The 22,943-nt window shown below is 39.3% G+C and overlaps 1 protein-coding gene across 1 annotated transcript in view; it reads right to left on the reverse strand.

Annotated features, from left to right (window-relative positions):
- The window catches only part of LOC130186481 (astrotactin-2-like), a 248,702-nt gene that overhangs the window by 120,421 nt on the left and 105,338 nt on the right, over positions 1–22,943 (reverse strand). Inside the window, exons 5-7 of the mRNA XM_056403643.1 lie at positions 10,301–10,408; positions 6,984–7,130; positions 1,550–1,717 (exon numbers count right to left, since the gene is read on the reverse strand). Of these exons, the coding sequence (XP_056259618.1) occupies positions 1,550–1,717; positions 6,984–7,130; positions 10,301–10,408 (423 nt within the window). The remainder of the gene's footprint in view (positions 1–1,549; positions 1,718–6,983; positions 7,131–10,300; positions 10,409–22,943) is intronic.

Here is a 22,943-nt window from a genome sequence, read left to right on the forward strand (position 1 = left end):
CAACAAGTTTGTAGCTGTCAAACACATCTAAACACCACCAGTCAACATTTATGGCAGCTTTTTTTTTTTTGTGTGTGTGTGTGTGTGTGTGTGTATCTCCATGTTAAACAAGCAAGTGTTTTCATGTCACTTGTCAAAAATGGAAAAAAAAATACCCATTTTAACATTGCCTATTGTTGTGGCTGTGATTGCAACGTGCTCACTGCATAGAGAGCAGTGCACTTTTCTTCCCCATGTCATTTCCCCTTTAGCATTTCACAACCAGTGGCTCACCCTATTGTTGAAACGGCAATAAATGTGCCTGAATAAAAGAGGCCCTCTCAGGTGTGCTGCCTTCAAGAAAAGAGCTGTGTGTGTGTGTAAGAGGGTGCGTATCATTGTTGAGAACTATTGTAAGGGTGTTATAATGCATGCTAGAGGACAGTGATGGGAACAGAAGCTCTTTTGTAGAACACCTTTAATTTTGCTGCCAGATTGATGTTGTTGCCCTGAGGAGACACAACATACTTACTGATCAAATAATCTCGCTGTTGAAAAGGACAGATGAAAAGGGAAATAAATGGAGAGAGACAAAGAGACAGGGGGGAAACACAAGTACTAATAATGTGAGAATGCTGAATGCACTGGAGTCTGAATGAGAAAATGAATCCCAAATTGAATTACAACTATTACTGATCTCACAATGCAGAGACGCGCAGGGGCCGGTTCTGGCAAAAGCACGCGTTACGCACACATTCAAGAATCCACAAACATGTGCGCGTGGAGTCCATCTTTGGCATCTCCGTGTGTGCTGACTGAGTTGAGTGTCTGGACCTCTAATACATTATGCATCAGCCCCCCACACGCCCTTGACCAGGGTGACATACATTTCACATACATTACAGATGTAATCCATTCTAATGAGCTTAGGCTTTATCTATCTGGCCACGAAATACTCGAGGGCGTTACGCCAATCGAGGGAAGATAAATATCAACACTGCAGTCTCTGCTTATGTCAGTATATTTTTAATGTCAGCACAGATAGACGCAGAATACAATACAAACAGACAGCCTTTTTTGTGAGGGCGCTAGACTGCCAATCACTCATAAATACCATTGTTTTATTAGTTTTACGGAGCTGTCTTCTGCACCCATTTTATACCCATTTACTTCCATTAGAAGGAAGTGGGATCAGAAGGAAGCTAGTGTGGGATTATTGTGTATTACATGACTGGGATGGTGCCCATTATGAAAGAGAATATAAAATTCAGATTCTATCAGATTCATTTGTGCGGGTAATTTCATACTACCAAAATGCTTAAAAAGTAACAACTCATTTATTTGTTCATTTCAAATATTTAATTACTTAAGTTAAGAGGGTGTGACTTTGAGACCTTAGTATAATGCCCCCTATGATATGTTCCCTGCTGATTTGCTTACAAATTAATGAACAAATTAAGAGGAAATAAAAAAAATTAAAAATAAAAAATAATCAGTGAAATTGCTCAAAAAACTAGACCCCAGCACGAGCATCCGTGTGTGTGTGTGTCGGTACTGTATGTGCACTAACCTGTGTCCTGGTCACAAATCTGCTCGCATGGCTCAGTCGTCCTCTGGCCACAGTAGTCCCGGACCCACTGTGTGGACGAATTGGTCTGATAGTAGAGGGTTAGCTTGGCTGGGTTTAGCCAATTAGAAACATCAAGGAAGCTTCCCATGCTGACCACAAAACTACTTCCTGAAAAGAAGAAAACATGAGATAAAATTATTTTGCTTGTTAAAAAAAAAAAAAAAAAAAAAGGTACATGGGGGGTTGATTGTTTGGTACTTTTAAGAGCTCTCTTCCTGATTCTATTGCAAAGTCAATTAGAAAGTAGCTAATTCTTTTGTTTTCACTGTAATTTTAATTCCCGTCCTGACCAGGCTGAATTTAAATGAGAAAATTAAGACCTATAATGTGTTTATTGATGGGATTTCCTTGGTAATTGCAGTAGCGGGGCTAAAAGGGTTTCACGAGTCAATCGGTAAACGCTATGCTCATTGACGCTGATTTACCTTTCTTTCTTACTGCTCCCAGACCAATCGTTAAACTCTGATCACTGAACAAGATTATCCCTAATTGATGCCAATGACTTTTGGTTCCAAAGGGAGCTGTGAGAAGATTGTTCCTCAGCTCTCTGGTGAACACACAGATTCTTACACAGCTAGGGTTTGTGTGTATGCCGTGGAAGGTAAATTTGTGGCGGGTATAAGTGCACATTTCAGCGTCAAAAGTGAATTTTTAAAATGGATTCCAAAAACTATAGTTGAAGATACAAAGATGACAACTGTTGGATTAAAGAAAAAGAAAAAAGAAAACAAGATTCAAACAATTATTCCTTTTTTTTCCATGACGTGAAACACAGTGATGGTGGTCTTCATGCTGGTTTTCTAAGGAGAGGATTTGTACAGATGGAAAAGCTTAGACAGTAGCCAGCAATCACGTCTGACTCACAGGAAAAATTACAGGGCCAATGCCCTGCAGTAAAATGCAAAACTCGGAGGAGAAATATCTCACAAAGAATGCTTTGCTCTTACATTGTGCAACAGATAAAGCAATATCTCGAGCCTCATTTATTCCGTTTTGCTTTTTTCTTTCTTTCTCAACATTCTAGGTTTTCCACACTTCTAATAGAATACACTACCATTTGCCTCCTCCTACACACATAAGCCACCACCAGCTGCTTCTTTTCACTTGACAGGAAAATGTCACACTGGGACAGTCTGACCCACACAAAGCCTCACAAAAATACACTCATATGTTGAAAGTTTTATTTTCTGACTACCTGACTGGAGCCATTCATCTAGACTGTATAGACCAAAAACGGGGAGGCTGCCTGGCCCTCCAGTTAATATTGTGCTGCTTGTAGCCATTATTCTGCTACCTTTAGCATGGACTAAAAGCTCAAACTGAGGCACATCTTCCTCATATGGTGAAGTCATACGCGAACGGTCCTTAAAAATAGGTTAACATTAGCGGTATAACATATGCTCATGTTTCGTCGTGCCTGAAATGAAACACATTGTGAAAACACCTGGCTGAGGTGCTTGAATATGTATTTTCCTTGCCACTGAATAGAAGAGTTATAAATGTACGAAATGTATAAATCCATAATTTACATTTATGAAATGATTAAATATTAAACAGTGATAGATTAGATTCACACATTCTTTTTTAGAAACAGGGGCTGCTATTGCTCCTGTAAATGAAGTATTCACTGCTCACCAAAATTCCAAAAGACTGAAATATACACATAATTCTCCAGAAAGGATCCCTAAAAGTATTTCCCAGGTCAGGCTGACAAAAAAAAAAGAAAAAAAAAAAGAAGAGCATAACAAGGCTATTTCCTGCAGCACAGCAGTTTAGTGAACAGAACTGGCAGCAGCCCTCATTTGCTGAGAGAGTGGAGAAATCTAATGGCTTCAACTCTCACAGTGAGGAGGCAATTGTTAGATTATGGGTTGGTTTCTCTGAGACCTGTAAAGAAACCCCTCTTGAGTGGTACATCGGAACATCGCTGATTGCCTGCAATTTTGTTGTGCATATTGTGAATTGAGTGCAGAGGACTATTTTGTTAGATTAATTCCCCTTTCAACTGTTTTGGGAACAGAGGTGGAGTAGAAAGCCTCACGCATCTGTGTCATGGCTACAGTGATAATTAAAGAAACAGTGCACATTCAGCAGTGCAACAACTGCGCCTTAATAAATAAAAAAAAAAAAAACAATAACAAAACAACCATTATCCCCAACTTACTTGGCACCTTATTTGACATGTTATTTATTTTTAGAAATTCTGCTGTTTTATTTTTCTGTGCTTCACTGTGCTTTTTGGTGTGCTCTCTGTTATCTATACGGCCATTGAGGTTCACGATTAGACACATAACTGAACGGCAAAGATGATTTCTTATATCTTCATAATTTATGCATTTGCTAAATTACCAATTCCCACCTTTGGGCTGTAATTTCATGTAAGTTATTTATATTTTCCCTCTGTCTGTTTCCTCTCTCAGGTAAGAAAACGCTGTCCTTCATAGACTTGATATTAAAAACACAACTTAAAAAAAAAAAGAAAGAAAAAAAAAGAAAGCAATGTTTTGGAGCGCTAAGTATCAATTCTGTTCAGAACTAATAATACTACTACTACAACCTGCTACTCCACTGCTACCCTGTTGTGTTTGTGTGTCTACCATCCCCTGCCATGTCTCCTCTGTCTATGAGTCATTCCCGTTGACTTTACTGCTCATACAGATGCCAGACCTCATCGCCTGTCTGCTCACCAGCCTCCTATCACTCATCATATCTCCAGTATATGGAGACTGGCTTATAGAGAGCAGCTCTCGCCTTGCATTTCATGTGCGCTGCCCGTGTAGCCATAGTGTTTCAGTACTTTTTATTGCCTCCCTGCTACTGCCCTGACCCAACTTATACTGTACGCGGCTTGCCAGTTTGGATTTGTTCTGTTTGTTTATCTACTGGATTTGTTTGTTTGTTTGCTATGACTGCCTGCCTGCTGCCGACTGTACGCCTGCCAGACTACTGCGTTAAGCCACCTTTTATCACATCTGCTCTGCCTCAGGTGTCCACTTTTCTGAGTCCCATTCCCGAACACGTCTGGTACAGAGTTTCCGAAGGGACAACAAAAAGTCAAAAATAAAAGTCTAAAGGCCTGATTATAACTCCCTAAGGATACTCGGTTCATGTTCAACCATTGGCTTTTTGGAATCCTGCGTGTAAAGAACTCAGGTCAAAGGACAGCTCGAGGCGTATCCATGCTTTAAACATAAGTGGAAACTTTGCCTTGTTAGTCGTGTTAGAGTGAAGGTCAGGGGGTCACCAAAATCAATCAATAATCATTCAACAGGGACAAAACAAGTTCATATTAAATTTCACAGAATGTTAACAATTGTAAAGATATCTTAAATTCTTATATTGAGTGTAATATGGACGGACAAAATAAACCGTCCATTAGAGACTCTGCACTCAATACTATTATGATGTGAGTCAAAGATTCATCCAACTAAGAGCGCTGTGATTGGTCTGGCTAGAGCTGGTAGGAGGAAAACTAACATCATATACACCATTTAATTGTACTAGCAGGTAAAGACTATACCGTACTTACTGACTTCACTCAACTCCTTGCACATTTTCCACTTTTCCGTCTCTCTCCTGCCAGTGAGCTTTATACTGCAGTATCCTGCCAATGAATGCACCCAATTTACAACTATCCCATAGGCGAAAAGGAATTTAAAACAGACTCGGAGGGACGACTCTCCAAGCAGTTCCATGCGCATCCATGCCTATATACTTGATTTACATCTATTTTGCAAATATATTGTTTACTGCTGCCATTTGAGGATGTAAATAGCCCCAAAAAAAAAAACTATTATCAACTACATTTTGTCAAAGATGTTTACGTCAAGGTCTTATTTATTCTACTTCCTTGATATTATTTTTTATGTTGGTGCATATAGCTTCTCTATGTGCAATAGAGACACTTTCTTCTATGGTCTGAATAAAATAGAAATGAACCATGGAGTATTCACAGTGAGTAGTTGAATAGAATGTTTATGTCATGTCAACTGAAACCATAAAGGGGGTTAGTATTCCAATCTACAGTATGCAGACTCATGTAACAAAGCCCTGCACACCGAAGGCTCCCAGTGCAGAAACAAAGAAAAAAAAAAAAACAATCATGTTTTGCCTCTTCATCAGTCTGATGGCTCAAAATGTCACTCAGTTGTTTGTGGTGATAACAAATCATTTTTTCCCATTGGGAGCTTTCAGTGTGTGGGCTTTATTGTCCTGATTTTTGCTCCTTTATTTTTTGTTTTGGTTCCAGCACATGGTTTACTCTTTTTTTTTTTTGTGTGTGTTGTTGGATGGATGTGTGTCTTTTGTACTTTATCAGTCGTGCAGAGGGGGCATTGACACAGCAAAAGCATGGAAATTGAAAACCACACATCACGGTTGAGGGGGTAGAGATTTTACTGCAAGCCATTTGTAAACAGAAACAGGGGAAGCATGCCCAGCTGTCCCTGGCCCATTAGCTGTTCCTCCTCACAACAGAAACCATACAAATTAAATAATATTATTTTTTTTTAATTTTATTTTTTTTACCATTCGACAACAGCGTGGAGCTACTCAACAGTCATGCCCATGATATGCTGCTTGAAGGACAACTGGATCCAATTATAGCTGGGAACAAGCGAAACAGAATTGTAACATATTGGATAGTGGCTATTATGATAACATGCTCCACAAATCTATATCCTGTTTTAACACCAGGCTCGACTGTACCTCGGGGTCTAGAGCCTTCAGCCATGTTTGCCCCTCGACTCTGGAACTCACTTCCACAAGACATCCGTAAAATTGATTATCTCCCTAAACTCAAATCCTGCGTCAAAACACACCCCTTCAAACTCGCCTATACTGTTTAACCCCAGCACTAGCATACAATGCAGTCATATTTATTTTAAGGCAATTATATTACTCTAATTTATTTTGTATTTTTTGCCTTGTGGGATTACTGTCTGTTGCTATTTTATTTCTTTTACTGCGTGCGCCTAAGAATAAAAATGTAGTATTCTCATTATTATTGTTACTATTATTAAAGTTGAGGTAGGTACAGTATATCCTTTCTACATTATATATCTATAGCTGTGTCATCTAAGTGATACCTCACCAAGTCCCATTAGGAATTTTGTGGGTTTCAGTGACCAGCATTTTTTTTTTTCCCTTTACTGCAAAGAATCTCTCTCAATTGGACATAAAAGTTTGTGAGACATGAGAGCTCCTGGGTTTTTCACATCATATAGTTTCAATTAAAATAAGAGAGTGCAATAAAAAGAGGAAAAAAGTGGTGCAACAAAGAAAAAAGACAGAGCTCAGTGAGTAAAAGTTTTCTTTTTTGGATATTCCCTTAGTTGAATATTCTGCCAAGGTCTGATGAATGTGTTGCACTTACCGTCCGCGACAAAATGCTCAGGCACATGGAGGGTAACCTTGACAGTGAGGGGGCAGGAATCCTGCGTGGCATAGACAATGGCAATGACACATGTGCTGATGGTAATCAACGTCAGGGTGACCTTATTTAGAGGACTGTGCGGGTGGCCTGAAGGTAGAGAAAGAGAGAGAAAAGAAAGTTAACGGTGAACTAGTTTTACACAGGCACCTTTAGTTTTGATCAGGGTTTTAAACAAATGGCTGCGTTTGAAAATCCTTGACAGAAAAATACAGCTGCATACTTTTGCGACCATACTATAAGACACACAGACACCGCAACACGCACCTGAGACTAAATCATCCACTTTAGCACCATTCTTTGTTCAAAGTACACCCTCCAAGCCCCCCAAAGCCTTGAAAATACACTTAATTGTCCGTCTGATTTATGAATCTAACCTGGGTTCAAGTTTGGCCTGAGTGAGTAAAAGATGACTTAGAATACCTGAGCCCAGAATCATTTGTTGGTGTGATATATGATCTTATTGCCACTGACAGGGATATAGATTGGTTGTTTTGGTTGCCCTTTGGCTCTGTCAGGGTTTCCCATTTCCAAGCCAGGATATAGGGAATGAAATTAGCTGCTTAACCTCTGTCTACGGATATTCGTCATGGGAGAGAAGGCGGCATGCCGAGAGGAGGCTTACTGGGATGTGAGAGGGATAAGGTGCTGGTTTGGAAAAAATGTTCTGACTAGATTTGAAATGTTAAAAATGTTTTTGGTCCTGCTGAACTTCTCGAAAATGTACTATCGTGCTATTTTTTTTTTTAATCTAAACCTTGGAAAATGTCTCAGGTTCTGCAGGCTTCAGAAAGTGTGTGAATAGTTTCAAAGAAGAGAGCTGCACCCTGAACTCTGTAGGTTTGTTGTAAAAGTCAATAGTAACAGTACAGTCTATTCTTGTTTCCCTGTTCTAACCACTGGACCTCAGGTGGCACCTAGTTCCTGCACCGCTGAGGTGATGTATATTGAAGAAATGTCCCTTTTGCTGATTAGAGTTATGTTACTAGATCAGAGGTTGTCTCAGAGAAAAACGCAGCAACACATCATTTCAGATGTTTTACCTCTTCCAACCAAAGTGTGATTTTCTTAATCACCGCTGAAATGTGCAAAATGGTTAAATGGATTGAATTGAAACAATGTACCATCATAGAAACTCTAACACCCTCTACACCCCGAGTGACAGGAGAGTCCAGGGAAATCTTCACAGAGGTTTGGAAATAGTGAGATGCAGCTCAAGGTCAAAAGCAGGGAGACAAAGTTGGGATAATGAATCCATCTGTACTGAATCGCACGTCTACCACAGTCGCAGTGCTGTGAAGGAACAAGAACAACAGCTGTGTGCAGCAAAAGTGGAAGGGCAGCTAATCCCTTTGGGGTGTGGGTGGTGTCACTGGGCTTGTGAAGGGGCCCCTCAATCACTGTAAAAGCCTACTGAGTAGACAAAAGCATGTACACTCACGATGGCAAACACTTACTTTATGGCGGCAAACCAAACACCTAGTCTTGGCTCTCACGCACACAGTGAGGCACGCTCACCGACGGTGGATATTTAGACTAATGCATAAGTGCATGTAAAGCAACGAGCAAACACACAAATACACTCAAAACTCCAAACAAATGTAAGCTCAAGCTTCGGTTGAAATTCCTTCATCTCACATCTCTTTATTTATTTTTCTCTGTCCATCCTCTAGAGGAAGCTCAACCTGCTCACCCTGGCTGGAACCTTAAGACAGATCATGACCACTGGCTTTTTGTCTGTCCAGGTCGTGTACCCACAATGCTTTTTCTAATAAAATCCAAGCGTCGATTTACTCAGGAACACACAGTTTAGGGCTTTGTCATCTCCAACCATACACCTAAGGCCTTTGTATTTCTTTCTTAGTGAACGATCAGCTATTTTCTTAATTTAATTCTGATTAATTGCATTCTAAATCAAATGTTAAAGGTCTGTTAAAAGATACACACTCTGTTACTGCGGCATTCGCCCAGGGAATATAATTCAGACTTGAATTTATTGAAGCCTGTAGAATCAAGGATCAGAGATCCAATTCTTTAAGCTATGACAGGAACTTGAACAGCAAACATTTTCATAAGTCCTACACTAAGACTGTGTACAAAAGATCAATATCCATGTCCAGAAATCCATCCATCCATCTGTTTTCCAAACAGTTTATGGAGCTTCGGGTCTCTGGGGCTGAAAAATATGAACGAAAAGTAGACGGATACTTTTCAACTTTTTGAAGAACTTTTGTAGGAAATCAGGAACATTCTGGACTCTGGAATCTAGTTCAAGGCTTTGTTCCTCGGTTACAACCTCATAACTGTATCATTGCGTACTAAAGCAGAAAAGGTTCCCATCACATGCCATGTCATGCAACAAAAACAAAAACACCACTATGGCTTTAATCTCATTCACCTTAGCTGCGTTGAGAAGTTGTCGCTTCTTAATTTTTTGGGTTTGCCACAACACTGATTGACAGTATTGATGTCTGCATTATATAACATAATTCTATCGTAATTCTAAATTGAGCAGTGACAGGAGTACAGAAGATTTTCTTGCTTTGAAATTCCTTCTCTCAGGTTGAATTTAACATTCAGGTGTCCCCATAATAAGCTCAGGTAGAGGAAGTGCTGCCTGAGAGGCAAAATTCAGGGCAGTTAAACTGTATAATCCTGTAATAGGCTAATTATTATTATTATTATGCGAGCTGTAACTTTTCCATCTTTTCTGACATATTGCTATGTCCATCAAAGAGGGCACACACTGTGCTTGACTTCCTCTAGGTCGCTCACTCACATACACACAGTGAAGTAAAAATCTACGCAGTCTTTACTATCACATATCACAATGTGGGAAGGGAAGTTAAAATCATGCTTCCCATCAAAGTTATTTGACTCAGCTTTGCTCATCACCGAGCCTCCATTTGCCTCAGCTCATATATCTACTTTGAGTGTCATTGAGCTGTGCCGAGGAACGGCACTTTAAACCCCACCGGGAACATGCATGACTCCTTCCTACTTCCAGCTATGCTGACAATTCCAGAAGTGTCTAGCTTCATTTCACTCAGCTATAGGTCGCCCTTCCATTATTCATCCTCATATTCAACTAGGGTAAAGTTGGAAATGATTTGTTTTTCAAAATGTTTATTGTATTTTATTCCCTTTCTTTCGTTGCGGCCCCGTCAGTGGTATGAGAGGGTCCAACCCACTATGCAAGTTAATGTGTTTAAAATGAAACACATTTATAATGGTTTACAAAGAAGTGCATTCCTTCTCACCTTTGCCACGCCTTCGTCCTCTGTGCTGCTCTGTGTAAAACTTCATTTGGCTGTCATCTTCGGGCTCTGACCCTGATTCTCCTTGAGGACCAAACACACCTCCAGTTGCTGGCAGTGGGATGATAAGACGAAAAAGGTGGAAAGAGATCGAAGGAGAATCAATCAATCAATGGTTTTCACAGCTTTGCAAGTAACCAGCATTTAGAAACTCTTTGTAAGACAGAACACACAGCAGAGAAGTATCTTATTAAATGTTTAACAACCTCCAAGACTATGTACAAGTAAGTTATTCAACACAGGGTTGTCATAATCGTTGTGATTACAGTACCGCTGAAGCACAAAAGGGATTAAGAACACTTCAATTCAAATTCTGTTCAAAGTCTATTCAGTTCAAATGTTAAACATGGAGCGCTTCATTCACTTTTTTGCATCTGTATGCAGAGCATCCACATCAGCTTATTGTTGCTACTTTAGTTTTACTGATATATTCAAGTTTTGGGGAAATATATACATATACATATATGTACACAGGCAATGACAATGACAAATTGATCTAGCCTAAATCAAATATCATCATTCTTGAATAGAAAATATGTCCTTTGAATTACAAAGTATTAATATGCAATCTCGGATACACATATAAACCAGTGTTTTTTTAATAGTTTAGGGTAACTTAACTGCATCATGAAGATGATAAAAACCTGACTTAACTAAATCAAATCAAGATGAAGTGAATGGTTGATGTCAGTAATTTAATCCATCACTTACATTGTTGGGTCATCATTACAGACTCTTGATTCGCTCTATTTATATATTTCCACTATAAGACACTCTGTTGTAGTTGGAAACATCTGTTTCCCTCTCGCCCAGTTTTGTGTGGTGTTCTCAAGGGGTCAGTTTTAGGTCCCTTACAGTAATTTTACTTACATATTCCACTTGGTTTACATTAAAATGCCATACATTTCCACTGATATGCTGATGATACTCTACTTTATTTTGTAATGAAAAACAATGATTCTAGCCGTATTTCATTGGAATAATTTTGTGTGTGATAGTCAAATCACTAAGAATGAATAAAGACCTGTGTTTGGGTTAGAATAGGACAGGTGGTAGGAAATGATTAGGCCCCTGTCTTTATTGACTCATTTGTCCCATATTGCGCTGAAACCAAAACCATTTTTACACTATTCTCCACCATTTCCTGTCCCCCATTGTTTGATCTGTTGGCCACTGTTGGTAATTTGTCCATCATTACTGAGTCTCTGTAGTTCCATTTCTGCTAATCATAATGGGTCACATCCCCAAAGTGTGTGTATCTGTGCATGTCTGTGCTCAAGTCAGGATGAGAGCAAGAGCAAGCCTGTGAGTTAAGAGGCTTTGTTTGTTGCTGCAACACACATCCCTGCTAACTTCACAAGGGTTGCCAACAAAAAGTGATATTTTTCAGGGATTTGCAAAGTGTTAAATCACAGAAGGATATAGAAGCAATCTAAACCTGATATAAAAGATCCACTCGGGAGTTTATGTTAAATATCTTTATTACTGTAAATCACATAACAGATTGTTATTATAGAGGGTTTAGTGGAAGACCCACCCTAAAAAAAATGACTTTATGGTAATAACATCTAATTTCCTCATGGTTGTACATATGTTTTGCTTGTATAATCCCCAAGATCACAGTGATTATACTTCCTAATCTCACTAAGTGGAAAGGGGATAAAGGACAGAAAGAAAATCAATGTTTTTCTCTTGGCTATGAAGGAGCATCTGAGAAGAAACGCTTCACCTGTCAGAGCAAATTACAAATCACAAAACCCGGAAACATGGAAAAAGAAGAATGACTATGGGGTTGGTGTGTTGTGTCAATACCTTGATCCATATGACATGTTATGTTATCTTCTGTAAGATGTTTACAACCACAACGATGATGATAGGTAGATTAAAAAAAGGTCTTGGTAATTGTAGCATTCATGATTCATAATTATAAAAAAAGCAGTGCAATTGAGGGGAAAAGGAGGCACTCTGGGTAAAAAAAAAAATGCACAAAATGTAGGCTACACATCGGGGGTGGGGGGTGGGGTGAAGTTACAAAAAAGAATACCTTTTTCTGCGGTAGGGCACATTCGCAGAATTCAAGCAACTGAGTGTAAACTACCTTGGAGAGGAGAGCTCAATCAAATGTTTGAAAAGCTGAGATGACAATATCAAATGCCAGATCAAGACAGTATTTCAAGTAAACAATACAAATCAGAAAACCAAGAGGCAAACCAATACAGCAGTCAAGCCAAGCTGCTGTGTTCTGAGGCAAATGTAGATAGGAGAGATTGTTTCTAGTCTCTTCTTTAAGTCTTTTTCAGCTTGTAGCTAAGGAAACTTTAAATACAGACAGATACTGCACATAAGGGACACTCTGTCTCTCTGTCTTTTTATTCACCTCAAAAATCTGTTCTTTTCATTTACTGACATTACACTTACATTCCTTATTAAAAGTACTTTTATTGGCAGCAGTAGTGCAACATGTTTTTTTCTTCCTTGTTCGCTGGACACAGTCATAACTCCTGGGCAAATGCTGAGCAGTGCTCCGGTAGGTGAAATACCCTATTTCACTCACTTCATAAACATTATGTCATATCTCATGAAAATTTGCCCGCACCATAAAGATTTTAGACGTGATTAAAAGTTCTATTAAGTCTGAGTGAAAAAAAAAAAAAAAAGAAAGAAACCGCGCACAGAAAGCCGCAGTCATTCTTTCGGTCCGGTGCACTTAAACAGGTTGAGAGAGGGGCTGGATTTGGAGTGCGAGAGTCTGGCAGTATTTGGAGAGTGAGACCAAGGCAATGTGGTGTAAAATTGGTTCTGAATTTATGCATCGTGTTAAAACATGCCCAGAGAGGTGGTGGATGGAAACATAGTTGGGGACTGAGGAAGGGAGACTGAAACAGAAAGTCTTACAAATGTATTTAAAAAAAAAAAAAAAAAGAGCACAATGACATTTTCACAGATCAGCCTGAAAATGTTACTTGTACAGATTGGTTGAAAGTATGTGTTACTTTTTACATCTCACCAAAGAACAGGTTTCATTTACTGATGCACAGGTGTTGTTTTTGAAAAGCAGCATGCACCTTGAAAACCCACAGCACCTGGTAAAGCAATTAATGTCTTAGCATTACAAGACGGAACACTCTCTCCAATGCTACATTTAATGAACTGATAAACCCTTTGTCCAAATATAATTCTGATGTCCCTTATTGTGATGAATATATTTTCTGCAGCTCAGTGATGACCTCATTATGAATTTTAGAAAAGGCAGACATTTGTTGAAAATTATGTTTTTTTTGTTGTTTTTTTTACCTCAGCATCTGGTTGCATTAGGTGTGGTTGTTTTTGAAGTTCTTCAGTTTGGAAGTGTTGAAGTGTAAAAGTGCTTCAGGTCTGATCCAAAAATTCCTACTGTGCACATCTCAACTTTGAATGTGGCTCGAATTAAAAACTCAGGAGAGCCATCAACATGCTTCATGCAGTTTCACATTTGATTAGGACCTTGAAAGACAAACGAATCACGTTGTGAAAGTAATTAAATCTTCCCTTTCTGCAGATCAATACCTGATTGATCTTACAGAAGGCAGCTGTAGAGATAATCTGTTTCCGTATTTACTCAAACTTCAACTTTTGCAGTTAATGTAAGATGTGTTGTTTTGTGCGCAACATCGATCATATGATAGAATAATCTTTGAAGATAATAATAATCTTTGTATCGCTATATAACAAAGTGCTTTAAAATGTAAAATAAAAACAGCAGGGTTAAGACATAAAAGGAATATTTAAATAAAAGAGTGAAAAAGTGATTTAAGAGCTTAGGCTGTTTTTGACTGGTCCAGATTTCCAGATAAGGGGTTTTACAACTATGAAATCTTGCTCGCAAAGACTTTGTCGCCCTTAGAGATAATTCCTAATTTTTGTAACTAGGGGCGTGTGAGGCTGTGAAATAGTTTGATAAAATCTATCCTACACCTCAGAGTGTAGCCCTTGAAGAGAGGCAAGGATGTAATATGATCCCTGTAGTTTGGCTGTGATTAAATAAATGTGTGTGTTACATTTTCGCTTTGGCAAAGCACAAATTACTTACTTTGGCTATGTTCTTCAACCCTAACCCTGCAAGAAAAAAAAAAAAAATCCTTGATGAAATGAGTTCTGACCATAATGCCCTCCACTCTAAAAGTCTTGAGGACAAAAAAAAAAAGGTTCCTACCATTAACACGCAGATACACAGAGGTCAGGTACCATCCACACTCTTGACCAGACTTTGACATTTGGAAGCACGGCACAAATTAGCCTGCCATTAAATTTGCACTTTGCAACCTGCATCAGGTTTAGTGAAACATGAGCTAATTACACAACCAGAGACTGGGGCTTTCTCTTCTAGCTGCTTTATAGCAAAGTCATATTTCAGCGATACAGTAACAGAAATACTCATCGATGATGAGGTGATGAGTAAAGATATTAAGGAACCAAAGTTGCAATTTAAAAGCAAGGGAAACTACTCAGATGATCAAAACATTCTTAAAATAAACAGAATGATGGAGTTGGCATAAATACATGAACCTCTTAGGTGATGAAAAACATAGGAAAGACAAATACAAAAGAAAAGAAAACGACTAAAGAAACTGCCGCCAAAATGTAAATGAATTATCAAGAGAGAGCAATCGCCACAGTGCATTAGCAGCTCAGTGAACACCAAAATCAATTTCTAGTTTAATAACTACGCCGTCACAACTCTCTAAACCCTCTGTGTTTTGTATTATAAAAAGGTCGGATATTGCTCTCTCTTTTTCTGTCTGTGAAGCTGTAGTTCTTTATTTTTGTTTAATGCGGCATCTTTGCACTTTTTCTTTTTGTGATGCATTCACCTTTTTTCCGCCCAACACTGACATTTGAACAGAAAACTGGTCAGCTACATTTTCTCATTCTAACCTTCCTTTAACAGGCCTTTGCAAATTTGTACATCTTCACGAGTTGTAAAGACGCACAGAAATTGTACCAAGGATTCTGAATCCAGTGTAATAAAAAGTCGACAAGACTTATTTCTTTCTGCTGTTTGCATGATACTTCCTCAAATACATATGCATGAAGAATAGAGTAACATTTCATGGATCACACAAAAGGTGAGTTGACAGGCACTGTGTGTGCGAGCGAGCCAGATGACAGGTGAATTGTGCTTCCAGGCAAGAGCCCAGGTTTGATAAATAACACACACAAGAATTCACCTGAAACAAGGTAAAAAAAAAAAAAAAAGTCTTTAGAAATCTGGCCCTGGGTCTTTTTCTATTTCACGGCTTTCTTTCCTTTTTTCACAACATTTCCTCCGCTTTCAGTCCATTTTCTTCTGTCTTGATCTTTCTTTTCTCTCCCTCAGCGCTAATACCTTTGAAACCAAGTCCCATAAAAACATCAACAGCCAGAACACTGAGGCTAAACTCCCGCATGTTGGTACCAGGAATTACAAACACTGGGGCAAAGCCATCTCACTGTTACAGTTCCTTTCAAGTCCATTCGATAATTTGTCTGTCAATCTCCTTTCCCGCAACGATTTCACTACTTAAAAAGAAATCCCCTTTATCTACAGTTAAATACAAAATGTCATAAGTGTAATATTTACATCTCAATTACTTTCAGTCGATGTTTTTGGAATAGTGCAATACCATGTGCAATACGTGTGATACATTATTCATTGCTGTCCCCGACACTCACCTGTATTGACTCCTTCATTTTGATAAGGCAAAGGCACCTGCTGTCACTGTTAACACTCTTTCTAAAGGGTGACAGCAGCGTGTGTGATTTTTTTTTTTCTTTTGCTCTCAGGGCTATGAAATAAAATCTCACCCCATTGTGTTGCACAGGATACAAATTACAAATGCAGACAAAAAGGAAGGCACGGTGTGATAGACTGTGGCATATCAGTTAGTCACAGAAAGGACTGGATCCAGTTCTCACTGTGCTTTAATGCCATTTTAATCCCAATACAAAAAAAAAAAAAAAGAGGACAGAAAAGAAAATTGAGATGAAATACAAAATAAACAAAGAAATACAAAGGCAATGATTGTAGAACAAAATGTTTCACTATTTTGATATAAAGTATGTTGAGCGTTAAATGTAATTTCAGAATCCAATCAATCAATAAGCAGATCAAAAATATTACCGTGTGTATTAATAGAATGAGAATAAGACGTTAGAGTAGTATTATAAACAAAAGGCTTGCAGGCAAAATGAGAATGAGATGTTACAATTACGTACTGACACAGGAATGATGTGATTCGGTGCCGGGGATAAAAGGAGGAAGTTAAGACAGACTGCGTGACTAGTGACTGTTGACTGTTATACAGAGAAACAACACACTCATGTACGAGTTATCAGAGAGAAGCGGAAGTCCAGAGAGGAGAGAGAGAGAGACAGGGAGAGAGAGCGAGGGAGTGAGACTCTTTTATAATCTCTCCTTTAATGAGAGCGATTAACAGTTATGGGAAAACAGGGAGGTGAGGTCACGAGTTCAAGCTGAACAGTAAAAGCTAATCACCTTCTGCATAGAAGGAGGGCACGTCACGCTCTGCTAGTGCGATGATATACTGTACTGTACAACGGCATCAGAAAACCAGCTAACCCCAGAAAATCTGATGGACCTTAGACTGAGGGAGTGAAGAGTACTCCAGTGCCCTTCAGGACTCTTCACATTAGTATGGATTTCCTATTATTCTATGATTATAAATCCTTGTTTCTCCATTTAGGAGAAACACAGATTTCACCCACAATTTCTACCCTATGGAGCCTGCTGGTTTTCACAAAATAAGTTACTTCCTAGACTGGCTGGGCAATAATCCTTACATAACTCTGCCACGACAACTGGAGGCACAGGAATCGTTGCCTTGGTAATATACAACCTAAAGTTTTTTAGAGGCAGTAAATCAGGATGCAGACCTTGGAGTGAGACGCCTTTTCTATGGAGATAACTCTCTGCGGTGCTCTCACAGTCGGTTGTGTATGTCGGCCCGGGTGCGGAATCCAATAAGATCCATCATGACCTTAACTTTTTTAGCAGGTCACCACGTAGTGCCGTCTCTGTATATATATTGTTCTGGTATTACAGTGTCAAGAATTTCACTTTTACAGTGGAGATGAAACCATCAGTCGATTTATGGATGTGTAGATCAACAGGGAAATTAATTGGCACCAATTTCGATGATCGGCTAAATGATTAAGTCGTTTTTAAAGTGCACCAAATGTTTTCTTAGTCTTCTTCGGTAGATTCATCATGAATGAAAATAATGACTCAAGGCAGGATTCTGTGCAATACAATACAGATGTCAAAGAATTTGCTTCTCAGACATGTCTGACAACATATTATTACAGCCGACTGCACAGGACGGTATAACTTGTTTGTTTCTCTCATTTATCATGGCTCATCTCAATGGGAGAAGGCAAATGCAGAATCATGCAAAGGCATTTTTACGTATATAATGACCTGGGGTGGTTTTCACTGGCAATTAATGTAAAAAAAAAAAAAAAAAAAAGAAAAGAAAAAAAAAGGGGGTGGGTGTACCAGATTAATGGTTCTCAGCCGTGTTTTCTATGGAGGCTGAATTTCTGTTTATTGTGGTGTGTAGGCTAAAGCAGAGGTTTTCAGCTCATCAACAGTTGCTTCGGGCTCTTGACTGGCTGAACACACATGATCCAGCTAATCACCTGTGGGTAGAGCAGGGAAAAGAAGGATAACAAGAAAGGCTGTGAACCATTGTACTAGCTCTCGTATATGTGGCGGTAACAGCATAAGTAGAATTTACTGGTCAAGCTTGTATGAGAATCTTGACTCCAGCTGTCAGAGCCCACCAACCATTAGTCATGATACAGTTTTTATATACAGGATAAACTGGACAAATAAGAAGCCAAACAGACACACATAGAGTAAATAGTGTATATGCACAGTAGGTGAATTACACACTGGGTGTCTGTCAGGTTGCTAAATCTGCAGGAGTGACAGAGAGTATGGTTGAGCAAAGAAGGCTGAAATGAATAGTTGTATGGATTGTACAATAAATTATAAATAAAGGTTTGCTACAGAACAGCATCCATTGAGTAAGGCTGCCAGGATACACACCCCTCAAAAACAGATGTTTGTTGATACAGGTGCTTGAACCTGCGCTGAAGCCGCAGCCTTGTTATTCATAATGCATACAGTGCATCACATGTATCTTAATGCGCCTTAATGAATTCTGCTCACTGGACTGACTGTGTTTTCACTGTGACGATCCAACCTGCCAAACAATATTCATCCTTTTAGAGGTGAAAAAGGTTGAGTGCAGTCTTCACACTAACCCCCACCATCGTCATATGGACACGTGAATCGATAACGGTGGGTGAAGGTGTGACACCTGTGAGAGGAAAGACCTTTCACAGGTCAAGGTGCATGTGTGCGTCTGTGTGGGGGGAAAAAAAAGACAGCAGGAGAGGGAAAAGACAGACTGTACCACAGCTGATTTTGCACCTGCCTACGCACACACACAAACAAACACATATATATATATATATATATATATATATATATATATTGACAGATGACTTGTGCATATGCTCACGTGTTCATTCATATTGCATGTGCACGTGTCCCAACTCTCATTTACTGTATGCATATGTGAGCAAGCGATGCTGACGCGGCGTCACTTGCTCACATATGCATACATACTGTGCATGCTCCACAACTTCATTGTGGTGTCAGTGACTTTTGTGCGAGCAAGACAAATCGCCCGGACTTGCGGCTGCTCGACTTCCAGTTAAACGTCAGCTCGCGTGTTCATACCGAACAGCGTCTGCGCTTTTGTACGCGGATACCCCGTGCTGCATGTGCGCCTGGGTACGTACATCTGTGACAATGTGTTTGTGAGTAAATTAAGCTGACAGCACCACCAGTCCCCCCACATGGCTCAGCAACTGGTAATCATATTAAGGCACAGCTGCATTCAGCAGTCAGGCTTTCCGACACCGGCAAGCTAAATATTTCCAACTCAAATTCAATAGCGACTGGCATCTACATTCATACAAAAGTGAGAGTATGCAAATGCGCCATTTATGATGCACGAGACAGCATCTGAGGGGTTGCAAGAGCAGATTTTAGAAGTCATCATCTCTGAGGTTGTATTATGCAGAAAAAAACAAAAAACAAAACAAATTAAGCGTGTAGGTGAGCGAATGTGAATACAAGTTTGCCACTTCAGTGAAATACTGACTTAAAATTCCCCACGATAACAATTGTTGCTTAAATGCCACACTTGCTTTTGAAGTACATTATGTTAGAGTGATTTGAGAAATTGGGCTCTGAGCACAAACACAAGCGCAGGCTGGAAGGGTCAGTATCAAGGGGCGAGGCCTGAGGCGTTCCAGGCAGACATGCTGCACCAAACAAAAGGGATTCAGCGTTGTATACCAGGGACTCACAGAGGAAATCCGGGAGGTACAACCTGTGATTTACTTTGTGCTTTCTCTCTGTCCCAATCTGTCTATTCTATTCAGAAACTGCATATTGGCACTGAATGCCCAAAGGTACGTCGCTGTGGTCTAGCTCTCCTCACCAGTAACTGTCGCTAACTCACTTCTCTCTCATGCCTCAGACTCCCACTGCTCTGTTTGCTTTCCAAAATAATCCCAATCAATACTATTATACTCTGCCGTTGCACATTGTATTTTTAAAAGCTCTTTGCGCGCAACCACACACACACACACAGACACACGCGCACGCACGCACACACACACACACACACACACACACACACACAAACACACACACACAATAAACAACCTAGGCATGCTGAAAAGTTATTACAGAGGGCATCACAATATAAGCCCTGCCGACACCTTTTACAACCTAAATTTATGGTTTGCTACCTGTTATATGGGAGAGAAAGGACTTGAAAAGGTGGGAGGCTTAACAAGGCACCACTTGGCTCTTGTACTCAAGTGGGCTCAGTATTTGTACACTCATCTCTATATATTTTTACTGCGTCTCTCCTGCGTCGAGAACATACCCGCCAATTTGGAGCTAATAAGCAAATGGTAGAGTACAGGGAGACCACTCAGGGATTTTAGATATGCGATTGCTTAAAAGGTGTGACGGCTGTTAAGAGTAATTTCAGATGCAGTGGCCCCTGGCACCCTGCTGTAAGTTGTTTTCTCACCTCTTATCTACCAGCCTGTGCAGTGGTAAAGCCACCAAGGGTGGCACAGGACGGCAGCCAAAGGAGTGTCACCTTGCCACTGCAGCCATCCAAAATGGAATATTGAAAAAGGGCAGCCCTGTCTACACTCCTTTTTTACTCTTTTTATTAAATCAGTGACAATTTAAGGATTTTCACATTAAGCTGACATATTACATTAGGTTAAAGTGTTTGTCTTTCCATCTATTTGAGTCTGAGTCTAACAGCTTGTCAGTCACTGCAGAGCCATTCACCACCCCTGCAGGGCAGTGAAAACAACACATGCACAGTCTGGTGCGCTCAGTCGGTCAGCTGTCTCTGCAGAACATCAACGTTGAAAGGGAGAACCCCCCCAACCCAAAAAAAAATGTACAGGTCGCATTCATTACTTCATGAGGTGAGGCTTGATTTTACAATTTGTGAGCATATGCATTATAACTCCAAAATATCCGGTCTTCAGGCTGTACTTTGCTCCACATTTCAGACGACGGAAGAGATAGTGGATGTTGCTTTATGACAGTCTGGTACAGCCTGCCTCATGGGGGGTTAAAAGGTCAGAGTAATGTAGCTCCAGTAATGGATAATTCATGCTGTGGTCTGATAAAATAAAATCTTAAAAGCAATCCTGGAATGAAAAAGTAACCACTGCAGGAAGGCTGCTATTACGATGATACTGGCACTACATCCAGCAGCAGATAAAATCCCTCTGGCGACATTATGGATGTCTTTTGAGTGATGTGCAGACAAAGGCAATTCTAATAACAAAGGCAATTCTAATAAAGCCAAAAAACAGGGAAACAATGTATGAAAGACCTCCATATAAGTTGAGGAAGTCAGTAGCTGCGGGTTTTATATTATTCAAAGATGCAAAACAAAACAAAAAAACACATTAACACATTTCTTTTAGCTTGGATGTTAAAGATAAACATAGAAATTTGATGCCAATCATTTCAGGCATTTTTACAAGCAATGGGCATAACCATCCATCAACATTGTTTTGATACCATTTAAGGTTATTTGTGTGTTATACATATAAATTATACATACATTTTAATTTACTAAACAATTTATGATAGTGGAATCCCCTTTTTTTCCCTCTCAACCTGTAAAACCAATAAATATAATAAAGAAAACGCTCACATCCCCAAATCACCTGCCTACTGAATAGTAATGTTACCGCTGTAGGCAACATCAAAGAATATCCCCAGACTCTTTGAGTCAAAATATCAAAGAGTGTGGTTAGGACTAAGAAACAGTATCAACAGATCATACTCAAAGGTGGGATGCAAAGAATCGTTCTGAATTTGCCACCAGTAAATTTTAACGCTTGAACCTTGGGTGCCTTTGCTTGGTTTTAAAAGAAGGACTTGAACATAGACATGAGCAGCATGCAGCACACACACACACACACACACACACACAGCCAGTAATGCGCGTATACACTAGTGGTATTGTGATGTACCGATATTGATTTTTTTTCTTTTGCTTATCAGTTCATCTGCTGCCATTTCACGATCCATGAAGTGTAACTGCTCTTTTTTTTCGCTGCAGTTACAGCTACAGACTCTCTCTCTCTCTCTCTCTCCATCTCCCTACAGTTGTATTTGAACGTCATTCATTTGCCAAAAAAGAGACAAAACACACTTCAAAATAGAGTTAAAGATAAATTAGATTTTTAGTATTTATGTGTTTGTATACATAAATATTTGTATTTGTAAATTTGGTACCACTTGACAACAACACGATCCTTATAAAGGATTTATAAATGGTTTATAATTAGCTTATTTATTTTGTTGTTAACTTTATAAACCATAAATAAACAATTATAAACAAGTTGTAACACCATTTTTATACATTGATTCAGGCTCACTATTTGGCAAGATCGAGTTAATGCTTACTGCTCATTAATCTTACTAATAAGTTACTACCATTTATAACTGGTAAAAGGAGCCTTATAGTAACTCATTATTAAATGATGATGTGTTTCACACTTTAGAGTAAGGTTCCCTTTTACCGGTTATAAATCGTAACTCATTAGTAAGATGAATGAGAAGTAAGCATTAACGTGACATGATAATGTGATACGCCATAATTTGATCTCCCAAATAAAACTTTTTGACCATTAAGATGTTGACGGTGGCTAATTGCTATTAACTTAGATGTCTGATGAAGCAACAGGTACAAATGCTGGATGATGGAGAAAACAAAGAAAGCTCAGTAACTAATGAGATATGAGGCTCAACAGTACAGATAAATGTGGGCTCATTATTTGGCAAGCAACAGGTCACTGTTGCCCTTTTATCTAATGTGTCATAACAGCGTATAAATGATTTACAAAGTGTTAACAAGCTATTCAATAAACTAGTTATAAACAGTGATAAATCCTTTATGAGGGAAGTCTTATTGTA

Source organism: Seriola aureovittata, chromosome 18 (genome assembly GCF_021018895.1).
Source record: "Seriola aureovittata isolate HTS-2021-v1 ecotype China chromosome 18, ASM2101889v1, whole genome shotgun sequence".
Lineage (NCBI taxonomy): Eukaryota > Metazoa > Chordata > Actinopteri > Carangiformes > Carangidae > Seriola > Seriola aureovittata.